Source organism: Mastigoproctus giganteus, chromosome 10, assembly GCF_048544385.1.
Source record: "Mastigoproctus giganteus isolate SK-2022 chromosome 10, ASM4854438v1, whole genome shotgun sequence".
NCBI classification, from domain to species: Eukaryota; Metazoa; Arthropoda; class Arachnida; order Uropygi; family Thelyphonidae; genus Mastigoproctus; species Mastigoproctus giganteus.
Genome location: NC_143584.1, coordinates 100461719 through 100484343, shown reverse-complemented (window position 1 = coordinate 100484343; position 22625 = coordinate 100461719). Strand labels below are relative to the sequence as shown.

General features: G+C 38.4%; 1 protein-coding gene across 2 annotated transcripts in view; it reads left to right on the top strand.

Annotated features, from left to right (window-relative positions):
- ACC (acetyl-CoA carboxylase) overlaps positions 1 to 22625 on the top strand; it is a 1497654-nt gene that overhangs the window by 311664 nt on the left and 1163365 nt on the right. For both annotated transcript variants that reach the window (XM_090383551.1, XM_090383552.1), the window contains one exon: positions 15594 to 15803. In XM_090383551.1, the coding sequence (XP_090239677.1) occupies positions 15594 to 15803 (210 nt within the window). The remainder of the gene's footprint in view (positions 1 to 15593; positions 15804 to 22625) is intronic.

Here is a 22625-nt window from a genome sequence, read left to right as displayed (position 1 = left end):
CATACGCGAGGTGCATGTCGGCCAGTTCAACGTTTGAATACTCGTCCATCCTACTGCCTCGGGAACCGGTTCACAAATGCTGACTTCCAGCGGGATCGCTGTTCACACGACCTCCCGTTCAACGTCCTCTACCGCATGACGAAGGCATTTCAGACCCTGCAATGCTATGTGATTCCGATTTGTCTTTGTGCCCCCTACACCTCCTGCAAGTTTGTCGCACTGGTAGTGAATCACCCTGTATATATAAATATTTATTTAATTCAATAGATATAGGCCTTGCATCAAAAGACACGTCATCATGGGGCTAGCACCTCTCAATATATGCCATCAATAACAACTTATGCTATCTGTTTCTGTTAGTTATATGCCAGCCTAACCATATTATGATATACAAAATATAGTATAAATAATAGTATTAAGATTTTATTTAGATTATGTAAAGCTGAATTTTGAGTAATATGGAAATAATGGCTGACTGGCAAAAAGAACTGCTAGCCCTACAGATAGCCAAAAAACTTAAATATTATTAAAATATATACACAAGTGTTTCTGTTTCTTAAGAAAAATGAACAGGTGAATAGCAAAGCAATAGCATAAACCAATATCTAGGCGAAAGGAATAGGTGCAAGGATAGCAATAATACCTCAATCGCCTCGAATTGCTCTAATAGATTTTGAGGCATAAGATATTAGAGTTAGATAGTATATAGATAATAGCAAAGGCAATGAAAATGAATATGAACTAAATCGGAAAATTATTGGGATGTAAAGCCCAGTCCATTAGCAGGGTTCCTGGTAATTCATTGTGTAAAGAAGCATGTACATATTATAATTAAATGAATTATGTTTCAGAAGTAAGGTTAAAATTAAAAGACAGAATAACTAAAATCGCCTGTATCAAGTACCAAGTGACCAAAGAACAAAGCAATCCTTACCTATAAATCAGAACTTACAAAAAATGTGGATAGACCCAGGCTGCTACATGAAATGAAATTTCAAAGCTCCCTCTACTATTAAATACGATAACAGATCATTCTTCATCCAATTAAAAACAATGTGGACAGCAGTGACCTCTGAACAAAAATCAAATGCCGACAAAAAAAAATTGAAGCTACATAAACCAAACGTGAAATTGAAACATAAGCAACAGAAACCACTGGTGAAAAAAAAAAAAAAAAAAAAAAAGGAACTTAAACCAATTACTATATAAAATAATGAAGAAACACCAAATTTTAATACTAAATATCAGTATAAAATATAAATTTACTCATAATTAATTAATTCCTTCCCATAGAACAACTGTGGGTACAAATTTTTCAAGAGTGTAAGACACAGATCAACAGTTCTATGGGAAGTGCCTAATATGTACTTATATACATAAGCTAAAAAGAAGACATCTCATTAGTATTTCCCTAACTTTTTAACAGCTGTATGAGGGTTAATATTTTCATAATTTCATAGCTATAAAAACAGCTCTACCTAGATGCTTAAATATAAATTTAAGAGGGAAACCATTTGACTAAGCTTATTAGTAAATTCTTTTAGTGAAACTGAAATATTTTTGAGACTATTGCATATTCTAATTAATCTTAATCCTTGCGATAAAATTATGTTACTGTGAATTCTATGGGAGATGTTTGAATGCCAATGTGTGAGGTTAACTGTCTCAAATTTAAAATCTCTACATTTGTCGTATACTTTTGTTTCTACTTTCTCATTTGTAATTTCAATATCTATATCTAGAAATGTGGCTCTCAAGCTGCAGTTCCGTAGGATAAAAAATTAGGCTCATTAATAGCGATAAGGTCATCAATATATCTATAAAGTATTGTACTTTTTCTAAATTTACTTTCATAGTGATGCAAATACAGGTTAGCTACAATACACGAACTACACACTCCTATAGCTACACCCATATGCTGTATAAAAACTGTACTACCATTGATGATATAGCAATTAAATAAACATAAATCTATTAAATTATCCCAGTAATACTTATCACAAGACATAACCCTATTATATGCATTATAATATTCACTGAATACCTTTTTTAAGTTGTCATGGGAAGCATTCAAGGAACTAATATTGGAGGCTACCAGGCTTTACATACCAACTAAGAAATATTGTTCAAGGTTTAGGCCTAAATGGTTGTCAGATGAACTAATGAGACGTGGCAGAGAAGAAAAATGCATGGGATACATACAAATTAATGGGTGACATGGAAGCCTATGATAGATATAAGTTGGTCTGTAACCAAGTCACAAAGGAGATTAGGCAGGCAAAGGCAGACTACGAAAAATCCTTGGCAAAGGATGCAAAGAAAAACAGAAAAGAGTTCTTTACCTATTTAAACTCAAGAAGGAAAGGGATGAATCAGATTGGTTCACTGGATATTGACGGTTCAACAGTTGAGGATCCTGCTCAGGTGGCTAACAATCTAAACGAGTATTTTGCATCTACATTCACGCATGAGGAGTTATTCAGGAAGGAGAATAATGTAGGTAAAGTAAACATTGGCAGTGACCTGGATGATTTTGTAATAACTGAGAGGAAAGTGGAGGAGAGATTGTTGAGGATAAACATAAAAAAGGCACCTGGGGTGGATGGGATCTATCCAGTTATATTAAAGGAGGCAGCAAAGGAAGTAAGCAAACCCCTAGCCATAATTATGAGAGCTTCTTTGGACTCAGGGGAGGTACCCATAGACTGGAGATTTGCAAATGTAACCCCAATTCACAAAGGAGGATCAAAGGCTGATCAAACACAAGTAATTATAGACCTGTTAGTTTAACTTCTGTTCCAGGTAAATTAATGGAGGCACTGGTTAAAGAAGCACTGCAGGATCATCTAGACAAGAATTCAGTTATAGCTCAGACGCAGCATGGTTTTGTTAAGGGCAGTTCTTGCCTGACCAATTTGATTGGATACTATGATGTAGTCACAAAAGAACTGGATGCAGGGAATAACTTTGATATTATATATTTGGATCTTAGAAAGGCTTTTGATACTGTTGCACAAATTGGAGCAGTGTGGCATTGGAGGCAAATTGCTTCTATGGATAAGGGGATGGTTGAGTGGCAGAAGACAGAGAGTGGTAATCAATGGACACTGCTCAACGTGGACTAATGTTATTAGTGGAGTTCCTCAGCGTTCAGCGTTGGGTCCGTTGTTGTTTTCGGTGTTTATGAATGATATTGATGATGGGATATCAAGTTTAATGTCGAAGTTTGCAGATGATACAAAGGTTGGCAGGGTTGTTAAGGACACCATTGACGCTATGCTGCTGCAACAGGATCTGGAAAGGTAGAACAGATGGGCTGAGAGGTGGCAAATGAAGTTTAACATTGACAAATGTAAAGTACTACATATGGGAAACAGTAACCCCAGAGCAACGTATCAACTCTGCGGTACTACACTGACAGTGGTGGAGAATGAAAAGGACCTGGGGGTAATTGTGCATGCAGATATGAAGTTCTCTGAGCAGTGCAGACGAGCTGCAAGAGTAGCTCATGGTGTCTTGTCAATGATATACAGGAATTTTTCTAGCAGGGATAAGGAGTGATTATTCCCTTGTATAAGGCAATGGTTAGGCCACATCTTGAGTACTGTATACAGGTCTGGAGGCCTCATTTCAAGAAGGATGTAGAGCTGCTGGAACGGGTACAGAGAAGGGCAACAAGATTAGTGAATGGAACAAAGGGTTGCTCTTACGAAGAAAGGCTTAAATTTTGCAAATTACAGTCTGGAGACTAGGCACCGGCGAAGTGATCTGATAGAGGTGTATAAGGCTTTGAATGGTTTGAGCATGCTCAATGCCAATGGGATTCTTCATCTTTCTCAGAATAATCAGCTCAGAGGGCATAAATTCCAATTGAGGAAAGACGGATGTCGGATAGATGTGCGGAAATTTGCCTTTGGCCAGCGGGTGGTTGGTTGGTGGAACCGACTTCCATCACTTGTTGTTGAAGTTGATATCCTAAACAAATTTAAGGCTCAACTGGACAGGTATTTTGAGCGAACGGAGGGGTGATGTTTGATGTGTGTGGAGTGGTGTGTGTGTTTTTTTTTTTTTTTTTTTGGCTGATGCTGAATAGGCTTGCTTTCTTGCATCATATGCCTCTGCTAATGCTTCACTCGGTTATTACTTTGAGGATGGTAGCATGGAGTCGTTGTGAATTCAACTTTTTTTAATACATCCTGGGAACATTTTGATCACATCTTGTATATTAACAAGTAGCCATAATAGTCATTCATTTGAATTGTGTGCAATTTCTTTGTTTGTTTTTATCATGTTTTTAGCATGTTTTTTGTCACTTCATTCATTCATGACAATTGTAGTGTAGTATGCAGATTGGTGGCCATACTGTAGCCACAAATCTGTATATAGCATTAGGAATATATATATAAAATAATATGAAGTATTATTCTACTTTCTTTGTGTTTTTCTGTTTGGTTTGTTTGGCAATTGCATGGAATGGTAACAAGTGCTAGTGTCTTTGTAAATAAATATGTATTGATTCATTAGCATTGTAGCAATTATGGCTCTGATCATGTATTACTTACTGTCTGGTCAGACAGATGTGCATGTTGCTGGCAGCATTTTGATGAATATAAAATGTGTCTGGTGATTGTTTGAATAGGCTTTTAACTTTTATGACCTTTAATTAAAGGTGATTAAGAAATCATCAAAACGAATCTTGGTATTTGTCTCATAAACACCAAATTTAATTTTGGTGGTTCTTGCAAATTAAAGTATCTTTTTAGGTTACTAATCATCATCAGTAATTCAGTCTTGTGACTGGTCGGTTCCTCTGATGAGCTGTCTCCACTTTTATCTCTCCCATGACATTTGTTTTAGTTTCTCAAAATTTTGGAGCCCTACTTCATCCAGCAGTATTCTGATGAAGGTATTTTTTGATCTTCCACTAGGGTGTTGTCCTTCCAGAGTCCCCTCCAAGGCATCCGCCATGTCAAAGTAAGTGGCCCACCCATTTGAGTCTAGTTGATATTATTCTAGCTAGAATTTTCCTTTGTTCTTAGACATGTCTTAATATTTCCACATTTGACACTTTTTCAGTCCATTTAATTTTTTCCATCCTGCACCAGCACCACAGCTCGAAGGCCTTAAGTGTCTCCTTTTGTCTCTGTTTTTAAGAATCCATGTCTCTGCTGCATATAGTGCCACTGACCAGATATATGTCATTACTATCTTCTTCCTAATTTTCTGTGACATCTTCTTCTGTGTATTCAACGACAGTTTATTCTTGAAAGATTGTTTTGCCATCGCAGTTCTGGTTTGAATCTCAGTTTGACATGAAATGTCCTGTGCAAATAACTGCTGCCCCAGATACCTAAAGTGATCTACTTGTTCTATTCTTACTCCATCAATCTCAATTTGGAAGGGAATTGACCTTTTACTAATAATCATTGCCTTTGTTTTCATCATGTTTATCTTCATTCCATACTTCAGGGCTTTCTTATTTAGTCTTCTGATCATTTTTTGTAGCTTAGCAGGGCAACCTGCTAGTATGGCCCAATTGTTGCAAACTTAATAGCCTGTTTGTACTTTTCACCTATTTTAACCTCCAACTTCTTACTCCCAAGTGCCTCTGTTATTATCACTTCAGCAAAAGCATTGAACAATCCAGGTGAAAGTAAGCATCCCGGTCTTACTCTCTTTTTAACTTTAGCTTTTTCTGTCAATTCTCCCCTCACTCATTCTTATCTTCACATTTTGTATTCTGTATAAGTCATAGATTAATCCATTAATCTTCTTGCATCCAATTTCTTCAAGAAATGGGAAAAGTTCTCTCCACATTACTCTATCAAAGCCCTCTTGTAATCCACAAAACACACATAGAGGTTTCTTCCCATGTTATAAATTTTCTCTTTCAATACTCTCAACAACAATAGCATCTCTTGTCGGTCTGCTTATGCAAAAGCCACACTGTGAGTCATACAGAAATTGTTCAATATGATTCTCTATATGGACACTGATAATTTTCAGCTGAATCTTGAATGCATGGGTTTTAAGACTTATAGTTCTGTAGTCTTGGCATACTGTTCGTGTCATCTTCTTGGGAAAGGGGATTATGATTGATGTACAGAATTCCTCCAGCAAATGTCCATCCCTGTATATCTTCTTTATCAGTTCAAATAAGGCTTTCTTCAGATTTTCTCCACTTTATTTTTAAAGCTCTGCAGGTATATTGTCAGTTCCTGGTGCTTTGTTATTGCTAAGAGACTTAAATAAGGCTGTGTTGAATTCATCTTTAGATATTTTTTTCTCCATGTTTTCTTGTTCTTCTAGTGCCATATTTTCTTCCATATGTACGTGCTTGAATCTTCATAAATTTCTTCACCATATCTGTAGTAAGGATGTAGAATTGCTAGAATGAGTACAAAGAAGGGCAAAAAGATTGGTGAGGGGAACAAAGGGGTGCTCTTACCAAGAAAGGCTTAAGTTCTACAAATTGCAGCGCCTAGAGAATAGGCACCTGCGAAGTGATTTAATTCAATTGTATGAGGCCTTGCATGGGATGAGCAAGCTGAAAGCTGATGGGATTCTTCCTCTTGCTCAGATTAAGAACTTGAGGGGGCATAGATTCAAATTGAGAAAAGACAATTATAGAATAGATGTGCAGAAATTTGCCTTTAGCCAGCGGGTGGTTGATTGGTGGAACAGACTTCCATCTTTTGTTGTGGAAGTTGATAGTGTAAATAAATTTAAGGCTCTGCTGGACAAGCATTTGGAATGATTGGAGGGATGAAATGGGAGGGTTTTTTTTTTTTTTTTTGGCTCATTCTGCATAAGCTTGCTTTCTTGTGTATGCCCCTGCTAATCTCCTCCATCTTTCCTTTTGTTCTTTGAAATTCAGTACTAAATGTAAAATAAAGATGGTGGAGCAGACTTCCATCTCTTATTGTGGAAGTTGATAGCCTAAATAAATTTAAGGCTGAGCTTGACAGGCATTTGGAACGAATGGAGGGGTGAAATGGGATTGGGTTTTTTTTTTTTTTTTTTTTTGTTGTCTGATGCTGCATAAGCTTGCTTTCTTGCATTGTATGCCCCTAAATGCTAAATTCTTCAAAATTCAGTACTGTCATTAAAATAAGGTTACTTATTTTAATGACAGTACTGAATTCAGTACTAATGAGAAACAAATAAAATGTAAAATAAAGTTACTAATAAGAAACTAAAAAATCATTAAGCCAGCCAAAACTTGATACTGTTCCTACTTGTTTGCAGTTCATTTGTGGCTAATTGAGGGCATCCTTGGACATCCTTGGATCATCCTCATGGACTAGAGATGTGCAGATGTACCTCCAATCACAAAGGTGGATCAAAGAGTGACACGAGTAATTACAGATCTGTTAGTTTAACTTCTGTTTTGGGGAAAATAATGGATTCACTGGTTAAAGAAGCATTTCAGGATCATCTGGACAAGACTGCAGTAATAATACAGACACAACATGCATTTGTTAAGGGAAAGTCTTCTTGACAAATTTGATTGGGTACTAAGATGTGATTACAAAGGAACTGGATGCAAAAAATAATTTTGATGTCATATACTTGAATTTCAGGAAAGCTTTTAATACTGTTGCACATGGAGGACTACTGTACAGATTGGAGCAGTATGGTATTAAGGGCAAGTTGCTACAATGGATAATAGTGTGGTTGAGTGGGAGAAGACAGAGAGTGGTAATCAATGGACACTGCTCTTCGTTAGCCAGTGTAGCTTATGCGCCATTTAACACACACACACACACACACACTGCTCTTTGTGGATTAATGTTATTAGTGGAGACCCTTAGAGTACGGTGTTCGGACCACTGTTGTTTTGTTTATTTATCAGTTATATTGATGGTGTTTCAGATGATACAAAGGTTGGCAGCGTTGTTAATTGCAGTGTGCTACTGCAGCAGGATCTACAAAAGTTGGGGAGATGGGCTGAGAAGTGGCAATTGAAGTTTAACATTGGCAAATGCAAATGGTACTGCATATGGGTAGAAGTAATCCCAGAGAAACATACCAACACTGTGGTACTACAATTAGGGTGGTAGAAAATGAAAATGAACTGGGAGTAATTGTGCAGTCAGATATGAAATTTTCTGAGCAGCGCAGACACACTGCCAGAGCAAATCATGGGATATTGTCAATGATATACAGGAATTTTGCTAGTAGGGAAAAGGAGATGATTTTCCATTTGTATAAGGCATTGGTCAGGCCATGCCTTGAGTACTGCATACAGGTCTAGTGGCCTAATTTTAGGAAGGATGTAGAGTTGCTTGAGCGAGTACAGAAAAGGGCAACCAGATTGGTCAGGGGAACTAAGGGGTCCTCTTACCAAGAAAGGCTTAAGTTCTGCAAATTTCAGTGTCTGGAGACTAGGCATCTGCAAGGTGATCTGATTGAGGTGTATATGGCCTTGGATGGGTTGAGCAGGCTCAATTCTGATGAGATTCCGCTTGTTCAGATTACGAACCTGAGGCGGCATAAATTCAAATTGAGGAAAGACAGTTGTAGATGTAGTAGTTGTAGATTCAGTAGTGATTCTTCATGCATTAAGAATCTGCAGATAAAGGAACCACTAGGTGGCAGTGATCACAGTGTGCTGAAGTGGGATTTACTCAAAGAGGTAACTACCATCAGGGGTAAAGGGAAGGGTTTTTGCTTTCGTAAAGGCGACTACAATGCTCTGAGACAGTATTTAAATTCTATACAGTGGGACTGATGATGTTACCAACAGCAAATTCAAAATGGGAAGCATTCAAAGAACTTATCTTGGAAGCTACTAGGCTTTACATACCAACTAAGAAATATTGTTCAAGGTTTAGGCCTAAATGGATGTCAGATGAACTAATGAGACATGGCAAAGAAGAAAAATGAATGGGATTCATATACATTAACATGTAACACAGAAGCCTATGATAGATATGAGCTGGTCTGTAACCAAGTCACAAAGGAGATTAGGCAGGCAAAGGCAGATTATGAGAAATCCTTGGCAAAGGATGCAAAAAAAAACAGCAAAGAGTTCTTTACCTATGTAAACTCTAGAAGGAAAGGGATGAATCAGATTGGTCCACTGGATATTGATGGTTCAACAGTTAAGGATCCTGCTCAGGTGACTAACAATCTAAACTAGTATTTTGCATCTACATTCACACATGAGGAGTTATTCAGGAAGGGGAATGCCAGAATTGAAGTAAACTCTGGCAGTGAGCTAATTGATTTTGTAATTACTGAGAGGAAAGTGATGGAGAAATTGTTGAGGATAAACATGAAAAAGGCACCTGGGGTGGATGGGATCTATCCAGTTATATTAAAGGAGGCAGCAAAGGAAGTAAGCAAACAAACCTTTAGCCATAATTATGAGAGCTTCTTTGGACTCAGGGGTGGTATCCATAGACTGGAGATGTGCAAATGTGACCCCAATTCACAAAGGAGGATCAAAGGCTGACACAAGTAATTATAGACCTGTGAGTTTAACTTCTGTTCCAGGAAAATTAATGGAGGCGCTGGTTAAAGAAGCACTGTGGGATCATCTAGAAAAGACTTCAGTCATAGCTCAGACAGATCATGGTTTTGTTAAGGGGAAGTCTTGCCTGACCAGTTTGATTGGATACTATGATGCAGTCACAAAAGAACTGGATGCATGGAATAATTTTGATATTATATACTTGAATCTTAGAAAAGCTTTTGATACTGTTGCACATGGAAAACTACTGCATAAATTGGAGCAATGTGACATTGGAGGAAAATTGCTGCTATGGATAAAGGGGTGGTTGAGGGGGAAAAGACAGAGAGTGGTAATCAATGGACACTGCTCATCGTGGACTAATGTTATTAGTGGAGTCCCTCAGGGTTCAGTGTTGGGTCTATTATTGTTTTCTGTATTTATAAATGATATTGATGATGGTATATCAAGCTTAATGTCCAAGTTTGCAGACGATACAAAGGTTGGTAGGGTTGTTAAGGACACTACTGACGCTATGCTGCTGCAACAGGATCTGGAAAGGTTGAGCAGATGGCTGAGAGGTGGCAAATGAAGTTTAACATTGACAAATATAAAGTACTACATATGGGAAACAGTAACCCCAGAGCAACGTATCAGCTCTGTGGTAATACACTGCCAGTGGTAGAGAATGAAAAGGACTTGGGGGTAATTGTGCAGGCAGATATGAAGTTCTCTGAGCAGTGCAGATGGGCTGCAAGAGTAGCTCATGGTGTCTTGTCAATGATATACAGGAATTTTTCTAGCACAGATAAGGAGGTGATTGTTCCCTTATATAAGGCAATGGTCAGGCCACACATTGAGTACTGTATAATATCAGTGTGTAGATACACCATAGACAACTCTTAAGAAACTACAAAGTAGTTGTTGTAGGCATCATTTGCTCTTTCTCATATTGTGCTCTGCCTTCACGATGAGTTGCCATCATATTGCACTACCTCGAATAAATAACGCTTCACTAATAGAGAAGACTATTGTTACTTATTCTCAGTGAGTACCACCACCCAGACATGTTTCAAGGCTATTGGCCTATCATCAGTGGGTGGGCAGGTACCCTGGTATTGCAGACATGACGACCCAGTTGTGATGATAATCACACAATATGAGAGTTGCCAAAAGGTGTATATGACAATATTTAAAATACCTAAATGCACAAAGCATAATACATTAAGAATTTAATATCTATATAATATCGGTGTGTACTTTGTAGTTTCTTAAGAGTTGTCTATGGTGTATCTACACACTGATATTATATAGATATTAAACTCTTAATGTATTATGCCTTGTGCATTTAGTTATTTTAAATATTGTCATATACACCTTTTGTATTGTGTGATTATCTTCACAACTGGGTCGTCATGTCTGCAATACCAGGGTACCTGCCCACCCACTGATGATAGGCCAATAGCCTTGAAACATGTCTGGGTGGTGGTACTCACTGAGAATAAGTAACAACAGTTTTCTCTATTAGTGAAGCGTTATTTATTCGAGGTAGTGCAATATCATGGCAACTCTTTGTGAAGGCAGAGCACAATATGAGAAAGAGCAAATGATGCTTACAACAACTACTTTGTAGTTTCTTAAGAGTGGTCTATGGTGTATCTACACACCGATATTATATAGATATTAAACTCTTAATGTATTATGCCTTATGCATTTAGTTATTTTAAATATTGAGTACTGTATACAGGTCTGGAGGCCTCATTTCAGGAAGGGTGTACAGCTGCTGGAATGAGTACAGAGAAGGGCAACAAGATTAGTGAATGGAACAATGGGTTGCTCTTATGAAGAAAGGCTTAAATTTAGCAAATTATAGTGTCTGGAGACTAGGCACCGGCGAGGTGATCTGATAGAGGTGTATAAAGCCTTGAATGGTTTGAGCATGCTCAATGCCGATGGGATTCATCCTCTTGCTCATAATATTCACCTGAGAGGAGATAAATTTGGAGGGAGTATATGATGAGAGCCTTGTCGATCAATTCGGCCCTGGAAAGATTGTGCAAGGCTCAAGGGGTAGAATTTTTTTCAGCCTGGACTGTACTTGTTAACAGGAGAGATTGCTTCTACAGGGATGGGATACACTTAAATAGAAAGGGTACAAGAATATTTGCTGATGCTATCGAGGCAGTGTTAGGTGGGTCGGAAAACTGCTAGCTTGGGGGGAGACAAAGACCAATAGATTGACAGTAGCCACTGGCAGAGGTGAAAGAGATTCTTGCATTGCTTCTATTAGAATGAGCAGAAGCCTGAAAAACAAGATGCATGGTATTTCAGAGACTGCTGGGAGCCATTGCGGTACAAGTAAACACATGGGTTGTGTTAGGGTAGCTAAGAATAGAAACAGGTGCAGGTATACTTGCGTATACACCAATGCTAGGAGTTTAGTAAATAAATTTGATGAATTTGAGGTATTGCTCAAAACATCGAAGGCAGATATTGTTGGGATATCAGAGACGTGGTGTCACACAGATATAAGGGATGCAGAACTGCAATTTGGGGAGTACAACGTCTACAGAAAGGATAGACAGGATAGGAAGGGAGGAGGGGTTATGCTATTAGATAAGAAACACATAAAAACCAAGGAAGTGAAGCCAGTCGACATCGCTGGACAGTGCAGTGTGGAGTCAGTTTGGTGTGACATAAACATTGGGAGATCAAAATTGAGAGTAGGAGTGTGCTATAGGCCAAATGACTCTGATGAGTATAATAAGGAACTGTACAGGGAAATAGAGTGGGCCAGTAAATCAGAGTGTCTTATAATGGGAGACTTTAATTTCCCAGATATTGACTGGAATTTGGGGGCTGGTTACTCACACACTAGCAGGACTTTTGTGGATTTATTGGATGATTGTTTTCTACATCAGCATGTTCGGGCGGCAACTAGAGGGAGTAATACTCTTGATTTGATTATCAGCAGTGATTCTTCATGCATTAAGAATCTGCAGATAAATGAACCACTAGGTGGCAGTGATCACAGTGTGCTGAAGTGGGATTTACTCAAAGAGGTAACTACCATTAGGGGTAAAGGGAAGGGTTATTGCTTCCGTAAAGGCGACTACGATGGACTGAGACAGTATTTAAATTCTATACAGTGGGACCAACTGATGATGTTACCAACAGCAAATTCAAAATGGGAAGTATTCAAAGAACTTATCTTGGAAGCTACTAGGTTTACATACCAACTAAAATATTGTTCAAGGTTTAGGCCAAAATGGATGTCAGATGAACTAATGAGGCATATGGCAGAGAAGAAAAATGCATGGGATACATACAAAATAACACATGACACAGAAGCCTATGATAGATACAAGTTGATATGCAACCAAGTTACAAAGGAGGTTAGGCAGATTACGAGAAATCCTTGGCAAGGGATGCAAAGAAACAGCAAAGAGTTCTTTACTTATGTTAACTCTAGAAGGAAGGGGATGAATCAGATTGGTCCACTTGATATTGATGGGTCAACTGTTGATGATCCTGCTCAGGTAGCTAACAAACTAAATGAATATTTTTCATCGACATTCACTCTTGAGGAGTTATTCAGCGAGGGGAATGCCAGAGGTGTATTCAACTCTAGCAGTGAGCTACAGAATCTTGAAATAACTGGGAGTAAAGTGGAGGAGAAACTGTTGAAGATAAACACAAGAAAGGCACCCGGGGTGGATGGGATCTATCCAGTTATATTAAAGGAGGCAGCAAAGGAAGTAAGCAAACCCTTAGCCATAATTATGAGAGCTTCCTTGGACTCAGGGGAGGTACCCATAGACTGGAAATGTGCAAATGTGACCCCAATTCACAAAGGAGGATCAAAGGCTGACACAAGTAATTATAGACCTGTGAGCTTAACTTCTGTTCCAGGAAAATTAATGGAGGCACTGGTTAAAGAAGCACTGCAGGATCATTTAGACAAGACTTCAGTTATAGCTCAGACACAGCATGGTTTTGTTAAGGGGAGGTCTTGCCTGACCAACTTGATTGGATACTATGATGCAGTCACAAAAGAACTGGATGCAGGGAATAACTTTGATATTATATACTTGGATCTTAGAAAGGCTTTTGATACTGTTGCACATGGAAGACTGCTACACAAATTGGAGCAGTGTGACATTGGAGGCAAATTGCTGCTATGGATAAAGGGGTGGTTGAGGGGGAGAAGACAGAGAGTGGTAATCAATGGACACTGCTCATCGTGGACTGATGTTATTAGTGGAGTCCCTCAGGGCTCAGTGTTGGGTCCATTATTGTTTTCTGTATTTATAAATGATATTGATGATGGTATATCGGGCTTAATGTCCAAGTTTGCAGACTATACAAAGGTTGGCAGGGTTGTCAAGGACACTACTGACACTATGCTGCTGCAACAGGATCTGGAAAGGTTGAGCAGATGGGCTGAGAGGTGGCAAATGAAGTTTAACATTGACAAATGTAAAGTACTACACATGGGAAACAGCAACCCCAGAGCAACGTATCAACTCTGTGGTACTACACTGACAGTGGTAGAGAATGAAAGGGACTTGGGGGTGGTTGTGCAGGCAGATATGAAGTTCTCTGAGCAGTGCAGACGGGCTGCAAGCGTAGCTCATGGAGTATTGTCAATGATATACAGGAATTTTTCCAGCAGGGATAAGGAGGTGATTATTCCATTGTATAAGGCGATGGTCAGGCCACACCTAGAGTACTGTATACAGGTCTGGAGGCCTCATTTCAAGAAGGATGTAGAGCTGCTGGAACGAGTACAGAGAAGGGCAACAAGATTAGTGAATGGAACAAAGGGGTGCTCTTACGAAGAAAGGCTTAAGTTTTGCAAATTACAGTGTCTGGAGACTAGGCACCAGCGAAGTGATCTGATAGAGGTGTATAAAGCCTTGAATGGTTTAAGCATGCTCAATGCTGATGGGATTCTACCTCTAGCTCAGAAAAATCACCTGAGAGGGCATAAATTCAAATTGAGGAAAGACAGATGTAGGATAGACGTGCGGAAATTTGCCTTTAGCCAGCGGGTGGTTGGTTGGTGGAACAGACTTCCATCCCTTGTGGTGGAGGTTGATAGCCTAAATAAGTTTAAGGCTCAGCTGGACAGGTATTTTGAACGAACAGAGGGGTGAAGTGGAAGTGGGTTTTTTTTTTTTTTTTTTTTTGGCTGATGCTGCATAAGCTTGCTTTCTTGCATCAAATGCCTCTACTAATGCTAATGCTAATTCAAATTGAGGAAAGACAGATGTAGGATAGATGTGCGGAAATTTGCCTTTAGCCAGCGGGTAGTTGGTTGGTTGGTTGGTGGAATAGTCTTCCATCCCTTGTTGTGGAAGTTGATAGCCTAAATAAATTTAAGGATCAGCTGGACAGGTATTTCGAACGAACAGAGGGGTGAAATGGGAGTGATTGTTTTTTTTTTTCTTTTTGGCTGATGCTGCATAAAGCTGGCTTTCTTGCATCATATGCCTATGCTAATGCATAGAAATTTGCTTTTATCCAGAGGGTAGTTAATTGCTGTAACAACTTCCATCTGCCATTGTGGAAGTTGATAAATTAAATAAATTCATGGAGGAACTGGACAAACTTTTAGAGGGAAAGAATGAGTGAAAAAAGTTTTTTTTTTTTTTTTTTTTTGGCTGGTGCTACATAAGCTCATTCACTTGCTTTCTTGCATAACACCTGTACTACTTCTGCTACTATTGCTGAGATGGTGTGCCACATGTTTTTTTGTAGGTGGGCTATTGCCTCAATAATTTGGCTAAGAACAATTTTAGGATCTCTTTTTGGTACATTTAGCCAGCGGGTGGTTAATTGCTGGAACAAACTTCCATCTGTCGTTGTGGAAGTTGATAGGTTAAATAAATTTAAGGAGGAACTGGACAGGCATTTGGAAGGAATGGTTCGTTTTTTTTTTTTTTTTTTGGCTGATGCTGCATAAGCTCATACACTTGCTTTCTTGCATCACATGCCACTACTACTATTACTACTACCTTTTATGCATTGTTATTTCATTTAAGTATATTACTTTTATGGTTTTCATTTCTTTTATGTAAGTTACTTCTATGAATTATCAATTCTTAATTTGGAATTCTTTACTGAATTTTAGGTGCAGTCTGAAGTTCCAGGTTCTCCTATATTTATAATGAAAATGGCAACATGTGCGAGGCATCTTGAAGTACAGTTATTAGCTGATAATTATGGAAATGCTATATCACTTTTTGGAAGGGACTGTTCTATTCAACGAAGACATCAAAAGATTATTGAGGAAGCCCCCTGCATTATAGCAAAACCAGATATATTTGAACAAATGGAGAAGGTAAATATTCGTTTGACTGATATACAGGGTGTTTCAAAAGTGATGGTCAATAATTTAAAGGGGAACTCTACAGACCACAATATGCAAAAAAAAGCCTAGTGAACATGGGTTCTTAAGTGAATTGTTTTCGAGATATTGCATATTTCTAGTTCGGATCCACTACTGACTTGTTTGTTTAGGTTAGGTTATTCTCATTCTCTCCGTTTCCCCTCTCTTAATGCTCTGAGATGTAGCAGGCATACTAGTACTTGTCAAAGGATAGTCAACATGACAAGAGGTTACAGCAACGAAGAGAATGTGGATATGCACTTCATGTATGGTAAAGCCAATGGCAGTGCGCTCGAGGCTGCATGTTTGTACCAAGAAGCATTTTCCTGCCAAAGGCAGCCCAACAGGTGCACATTCATCAGGGTACATCAAGCCTTAGAGAAAATGGGTGCTTTGCACATGGAGTACGAGCAGTTAGGCTCAGAAGCATAACACCTGATGTTGAGGAAAGGGTGTTAGAAAGAACGTCCTGTAACATGCAACATCTGTAAAATCCTGTGGTGTTGAAACCAAAAATTAAAAATGTATTATCTTGTGTTTAACAAAACCACCCTTAGCAAAGGATTCACAACTTTTTGCTAAACTAGTGCTCCCAAAGGCAGTGGCGGATCTTAACAGAAAATGTGCATTATCTTGAAAAGGGTTCATTTGCGGCCCAGTGTTCACTGGGATTTTTTCGCTTATTTTAGTTTGTACTTTTCACCTTTAAATTATTGACAGTCATTTTTGAAACACTCTGTATAAAGAGTTTCATTATTTAAATACAGGTGTCCTCTTCTATATTAATTGGGGCCATAAAACAGAGTGCTGAATGAATCTCTGTTAAGCAGGGAATTTATCCATAAGAAATAATATAAATAATTTTGACATGACCAGTGTTTCTGCTGATTTTAAGGCAATGTTTTGTTATATAACATTATTAAAAATAGCAGCAATATTTAAACTATAAACTTTAAATACATGAATTATGCAATAAAACATATGTTCAGCATATGTTTAAATTATCTTATAAACTTATCTTTAAATTATAGAATCTTATATGTGCTGTATTTAATTTACACGTTACATTGGCAGCTTGTAATACTCAATGTTGAACTAACTAAATAACTAATTTTAAGAGGCCCTGGGTGCCAAGCGTATTTCGAGGCCAAGCGATATTTGTGAGATTTATAAAGTGCTCTTCAAGGCAATTAAAGTTATTTTTAAGTTTGTACATTTCTCTAAAGCTTTATTTTTTTAAAACTGTTCTACACTTGAAAAGCCACAAGTTAGAACACAGAAAGAAAAGCCACCTTTCTTTTTTATCCATATTTCTAGGTCACTATCCAACTAACACTTTAATCGCTTGGCCTTCTAGCGGCACTGCTTCTGCCTCCCCGTGGCGGGGCCGGAAATCTTGTTAGGTAAGTCCACTTGCCAAGGGCTAAAAGGAGCAAACAGGGCAAACACAGACCATCAGGATATTGAGAACGAGAATCCAAAGAGACAGAAGACTGATTGGATAGAGCAACCTTGCCCATCGTTCTTAATCATCCACTCTCTTACTAGTCAGCCCATTAATAAATTGTCTCTGTTTGTCATATAAAAACATCTGGAGGGTATTGCAGGACCTCCCAAGATGGTGAAGAGACTGCAATCAGGAGACTTACTAGTAGAAACCACCAACCACAGACATTCTGAGAAGCTGTTACAACTTACAAGCTTTGCTGGCATTCCAGTTAAAATATCTCCACACACAACCCTAAATTCATCTAAGGGTGTGATATCAAGTTGGGACTTATTGAACGTTCACCGAGGAAGAAATAACCCAAGAGCTGCAGGGACAAGACGTAATTGAAGCAAGACGAATAATGGTTAAAAAAAGATAATGAACTTACACCTACAAGAAATATTATTCTCACCTTCAATACACCCAACTTGCCCTCCTCTGTAAAAGCAGGTTATTTACTTTGCCGCATCCGCCCTTACATTCCAAACCCTTTAAGATGTTTCAAATGCCAAAAGTATGGCCACTCATAAACTGTATGCGGAGGAGTTCCCAACTGTCCAAATTGTGGATCTGCAGATCATATACAAAGTAACTGTACAGCTACAAAAATGACCTGCCCAAATTGCAAAAGTGACCATCCTGCATATTCCAAGACATGTGAAAAGTGGAAAACCGAGAAAAAAATAGTAAAATACAAGGTTGAGAACAAAGTAAGTTACCCAGAAGCGAGAAAATTAGTTGCTCCTACTGTAACCAAAAATATGACCTATGCCAATGCTGTAAAAAAATATCAGACAGTCTCCACTCAAACTGATGTAACAGTTCCCACTAACAAATCAATTTCTGATTGGGCTAGAAATATTCTTTCTAAGCAACAATCCAAGTTCTCTGACCAGGCAAATAATACTCCTCTGACAATACCAGTGGCATCTCCTACTCCAGTCATAGATACCATATCCCATAGTTCAAATGCAAATATAGTAAAAAATTTTCAGGACACAACCATGGACACAGATGGCACATCCATACAGGAAGATCCCCTTCTAGAAATCCATGCAGAAGAAGAAATGGACACAGATCGGCCAGTTTTCTCCAAAAAAGATAAATCTAAAATAGAACATCATAAGCCAGTAACCTTCAAAAAACAGTCAGATACATCTCCATCAATTAAACACAAATAATGCCTTGTATTTTACAATGGAATTGCAGAGGCTTTCGTTGCAACACAGATGATATCCGTGATCTAATTAACAGATATTCTCCAGTTGCCCTTTGTCTTCAGGAAACTTACCTAACCTCGCAAATTTCTCCTTCAATAAAAAACTATTGTCTTTATTGAAGAGATCATAATACAGCAAATGCTGCCCATGGTGGTGTAGTAATCCTGATAAATTCAAAGATCCCAACTAAACATATTCCACTTCAAACTGAAATAGAAGCTGTTGCGGTTCATATAACCCACCATATTTCAATAACAGTTGTCTCAATATACCACCAAACCATACTTACTGTTTAAAAGATCTTGAAGATCTCTTCATACAGATACCTCCCCTATCTGTATATTAGGAGATTTTAACGGGCACCACCCCTTATGGGGGCGATCCTAAACTAGACACACATGGTCCACTCATTGAAAGCTTTCTAGAGTCACAAAACCTCACCTTACTCAATACTGGTGCGCACACTCACATACAACTCCCAACTGGACACACCTCAGCAATAGATCTCTCAATTTACGCTCTAATACTCTTTCCAACCATAGAGTGGTATGTTTTAAATGATCCAATGGGCAGTGACCACTTTCCAATCATATTCAATGTTTTAATATCACAGACTCTGTCAAACAAGCCCCGCAGGAAATGGAAATTTGTTCATGCAAACTGGGCAAAATTTCGATCATCAATCTCTCTTGATGAGGAAAAAATCCAGCTCCAGAATATTGATAATGTAACAGATTACATCACATCTCCTAAAAGTGGCCAAGGACATAATACCATTATCAAATCCCCCTGATCGCAAGCCTTATAATTAATGGTGGAATGACGAGTGCACAAAAACAAAGAAAGCAAAAATCAAAGCCTGGAATTTACTTCGGCGATGTCCAACCACAACCAATCTCATTAATTATAAGAAGCTAAGAGCAAAAGCACGATTTGTACAAAGGCAAGTCAAGAAAGAATCCTGGACCCATTTTGCATCGACCTTTAACAGAAACACTGATCCAAAAACTATATGGAAAAAAATTAGACAGTTATCTGGTAAGTTTCCTACTATACCTTCTCCAATCCTCTCCTGGAAAGGGCAAGTTCTATCCAGTTCCTTAGATATTGCTAATGCTTTGGGCAATACTTTTGCTGAAATATCAGCAGCATCAGCATATTCTGTATCATTCCAACGAATTAAAAACACTAGAGAAAAGCATGCCATAAAATTTCAAACCGCCCGTACTCTTCCATATAACAAACCTCTGCAATACTCTGAACTTCTGCATGCCATTAGAACAGCCCACAATGGTGCTGCCGGGCCAAATGGGATTTATTATGTCATGCTTCAACATCTCGATGACAAAGCTTTACGCCTGCTTCTGGTTTTTTACAATTGTATATTTTTAGAAAACGTTTTTCCAAATTTTTGGCATCACTCTACTGTTTTGGCATTCCTAAAACCTGGGAAAGATCCAACTAACCCCTATAGCTATAGACCGATCTCTCAAGCTGCCTGAGCAGAATCCTTGAAAAAATTGTCCACAGAAGACTCGTATGGATCATTGAGTCACAACATCTAATGAGCCATTGCCAATATGGCTTTCGTAAAAATAGGTCATGCTTAGATCTTATGGTCAAGGCTGAATTCGCCATTCGAAATTCCTTTGTTAAACGTGAACATCTTGTAATGGTTTCAATAGATATCGAGAAGGCTTTTGACACTACCTGGTGGCATGGCATACTTAGTGATCTTTACTCTCTTGGTCTGCGAGGCAACCTTCCTATATTTGTTCAGAACTTCCTACATACTAGATCGTTTCAAGTTCAGTACCAACGTGCCCTCTCCAAAACGTTTATACAGGAAGAAGGAGTACCACAGGGATCAGTACTGAGTGCCACTTTGTTTGCTCTTAGGATAGATTCCATCACCAATCAGCTTCCAAATACAGTCGAGACCTACCTTTATGCAGATGATCCTTCCATCTCCTGCCATTCCCAAAACATGAGGTCTATTGAACGGCAACTCCAGATATCACTTAATAAAATACAACAGTGGGCCAGCCTCAATGGCTATTGACTCTCGCAGCAGAAAACAGTTGCTATCCATTTTTGTAGACAGCGCAAACTTCATCCGGATCCTGAACTTCAAATTTATAATGTCTCTATCCCGGTCTCTAATAGCATCAGATTTCTAGGATTAACACTTGATAAAAAGTTAAATTTTATAGACCACATTAAAAATGTACGTACTTCCTGTTTAAAAAAGTTAAATATACTCAGAGCTTTATCCTCCCAAATGTGGGGCGCAGATCGTACATCTCTGCTTCGGCTATATCGGGCATTAATCAGATCCAGTCTTGATTATGGAGCTCCCATCTATGATTCAGCCAGATTGAGTGCATTGCGCTGGCTTGATCCAATTCAACACAGTGCTTTGAGACTTTCACTCGGTGCTTTCAGAACATCACCAGCACATAGTCTCTACATTGATGCCCATGAACCCCCACTAACTTTACGTAGGAAGACACTGTTATTAAAGTATGCTGTCAAGATACAAAGCTGTGCCATGCATCCAACTCAGTCATACCTGTTCAATCCACCATTAGAAAACCTTTTCAGAAATAAACCAAGCATAGTAAAGCCAGCTGGTCTTCGCCTTCTTGAACTGATGCAAATTTGGAATGTTTCCATCCATTCCGTACAACAGGTGACAACTTGTACTCAACCACCATGGGTTCCACCTCCTATACCAACCTGTGACACTTACCTCTCTCAGTGGGGAAAGAACATTTTACAAACATCAAATATCAATCAACTTCACGAAGCTCACACTCAAAAATACTTTGACTTTTCTCCAATTTATACAGACAGCTCTAAATCTAATTCAAACGTTGGTGCAGCTGCAGTGTTTCCAAATACCGTTATTTCAGCATCCTTTCCATCTGAATCCAGTATCTTCTCAGCTGAATTATATGCAATCAAACTAGCTTTACAGAATCTCTCTTCTGACTGTGCTTTAAAATCTGTTATTTACACTGATTCCCTCAGCTCAATCTTGGCTTTATGTAACCCCTGTTCTAGACGAAATAAAAAGCATATTACTACAAATTGAAGAAAGCCATCAACTGTGGTCACCTTCTGCTGAATTCCAGCTCATTCTGGTATTTTGGGCAATGAACTGGCTGATAAAGCTGCAAAAAATCCAACTAGCTTTGACTTAACTAATATCCCTGTTCTGCGATCAGACTTTGCTTTAACCATTCAGGCTGCATGCCTGTCAAAATGGACAGCAATATGGCACTCTCAAATTAATAATAAACTCTTTCAATTTAAACATGATCCAAAAATTTGGTGCTCCAGTGTCCGCACATCAAGACAAGACAAGAAGAGGTAGTCCTTTTAAGGGTAAGAATAGGACATACGTATCTGACCCACCTTTATTTACTCACAGGGAACAACCCGCCACAGTGTCCACTTTGTAATATAAATCTGAGTATTAAACACATTCTCATTGACTGCCCTTACTATGAACAAGACAGAACTTCAACCCTGCTATCACTGGTTAATCTTTGTAGACCAATAACTTTAGAGAATCTCATTGGAGATGATGCAGATATTTCTGAATTTTTCAACTTCTTAAAGCAAACTGGACTTTTTAATCAATTCTGAATTTATGAAACTTTCTCATTTCTTTTTATAATAAATGAATAGGCGCATTATAGCCAAAGTAGCTTATGCACCATCAAACCCCCATATCAACAACAACAACTAATTTTAAGATTGCCCAGAATGACTAAATATAGTAAAAATCTATTGCTGTCCTGAATAATTTTTTTTTTTAGAATATCAAATTTAGTTTCAAATTTAGTTTTCTGATGGCTCTTCACCCTCTCTCTTATTAGCGCTAGCATACCCACACATTTGATCTTTTGATTTGATGGCTAGAGAAAAACTCTGCTACCAATTGCGAAATTTTCGCAACAGGTATAGCTAGTGTACACTTGATTCTTTGAGCATATTACAGATTCTATTTAACAACCATAATCACCCATTTTTTTTGTGAAATTCGCTGTAACCAGT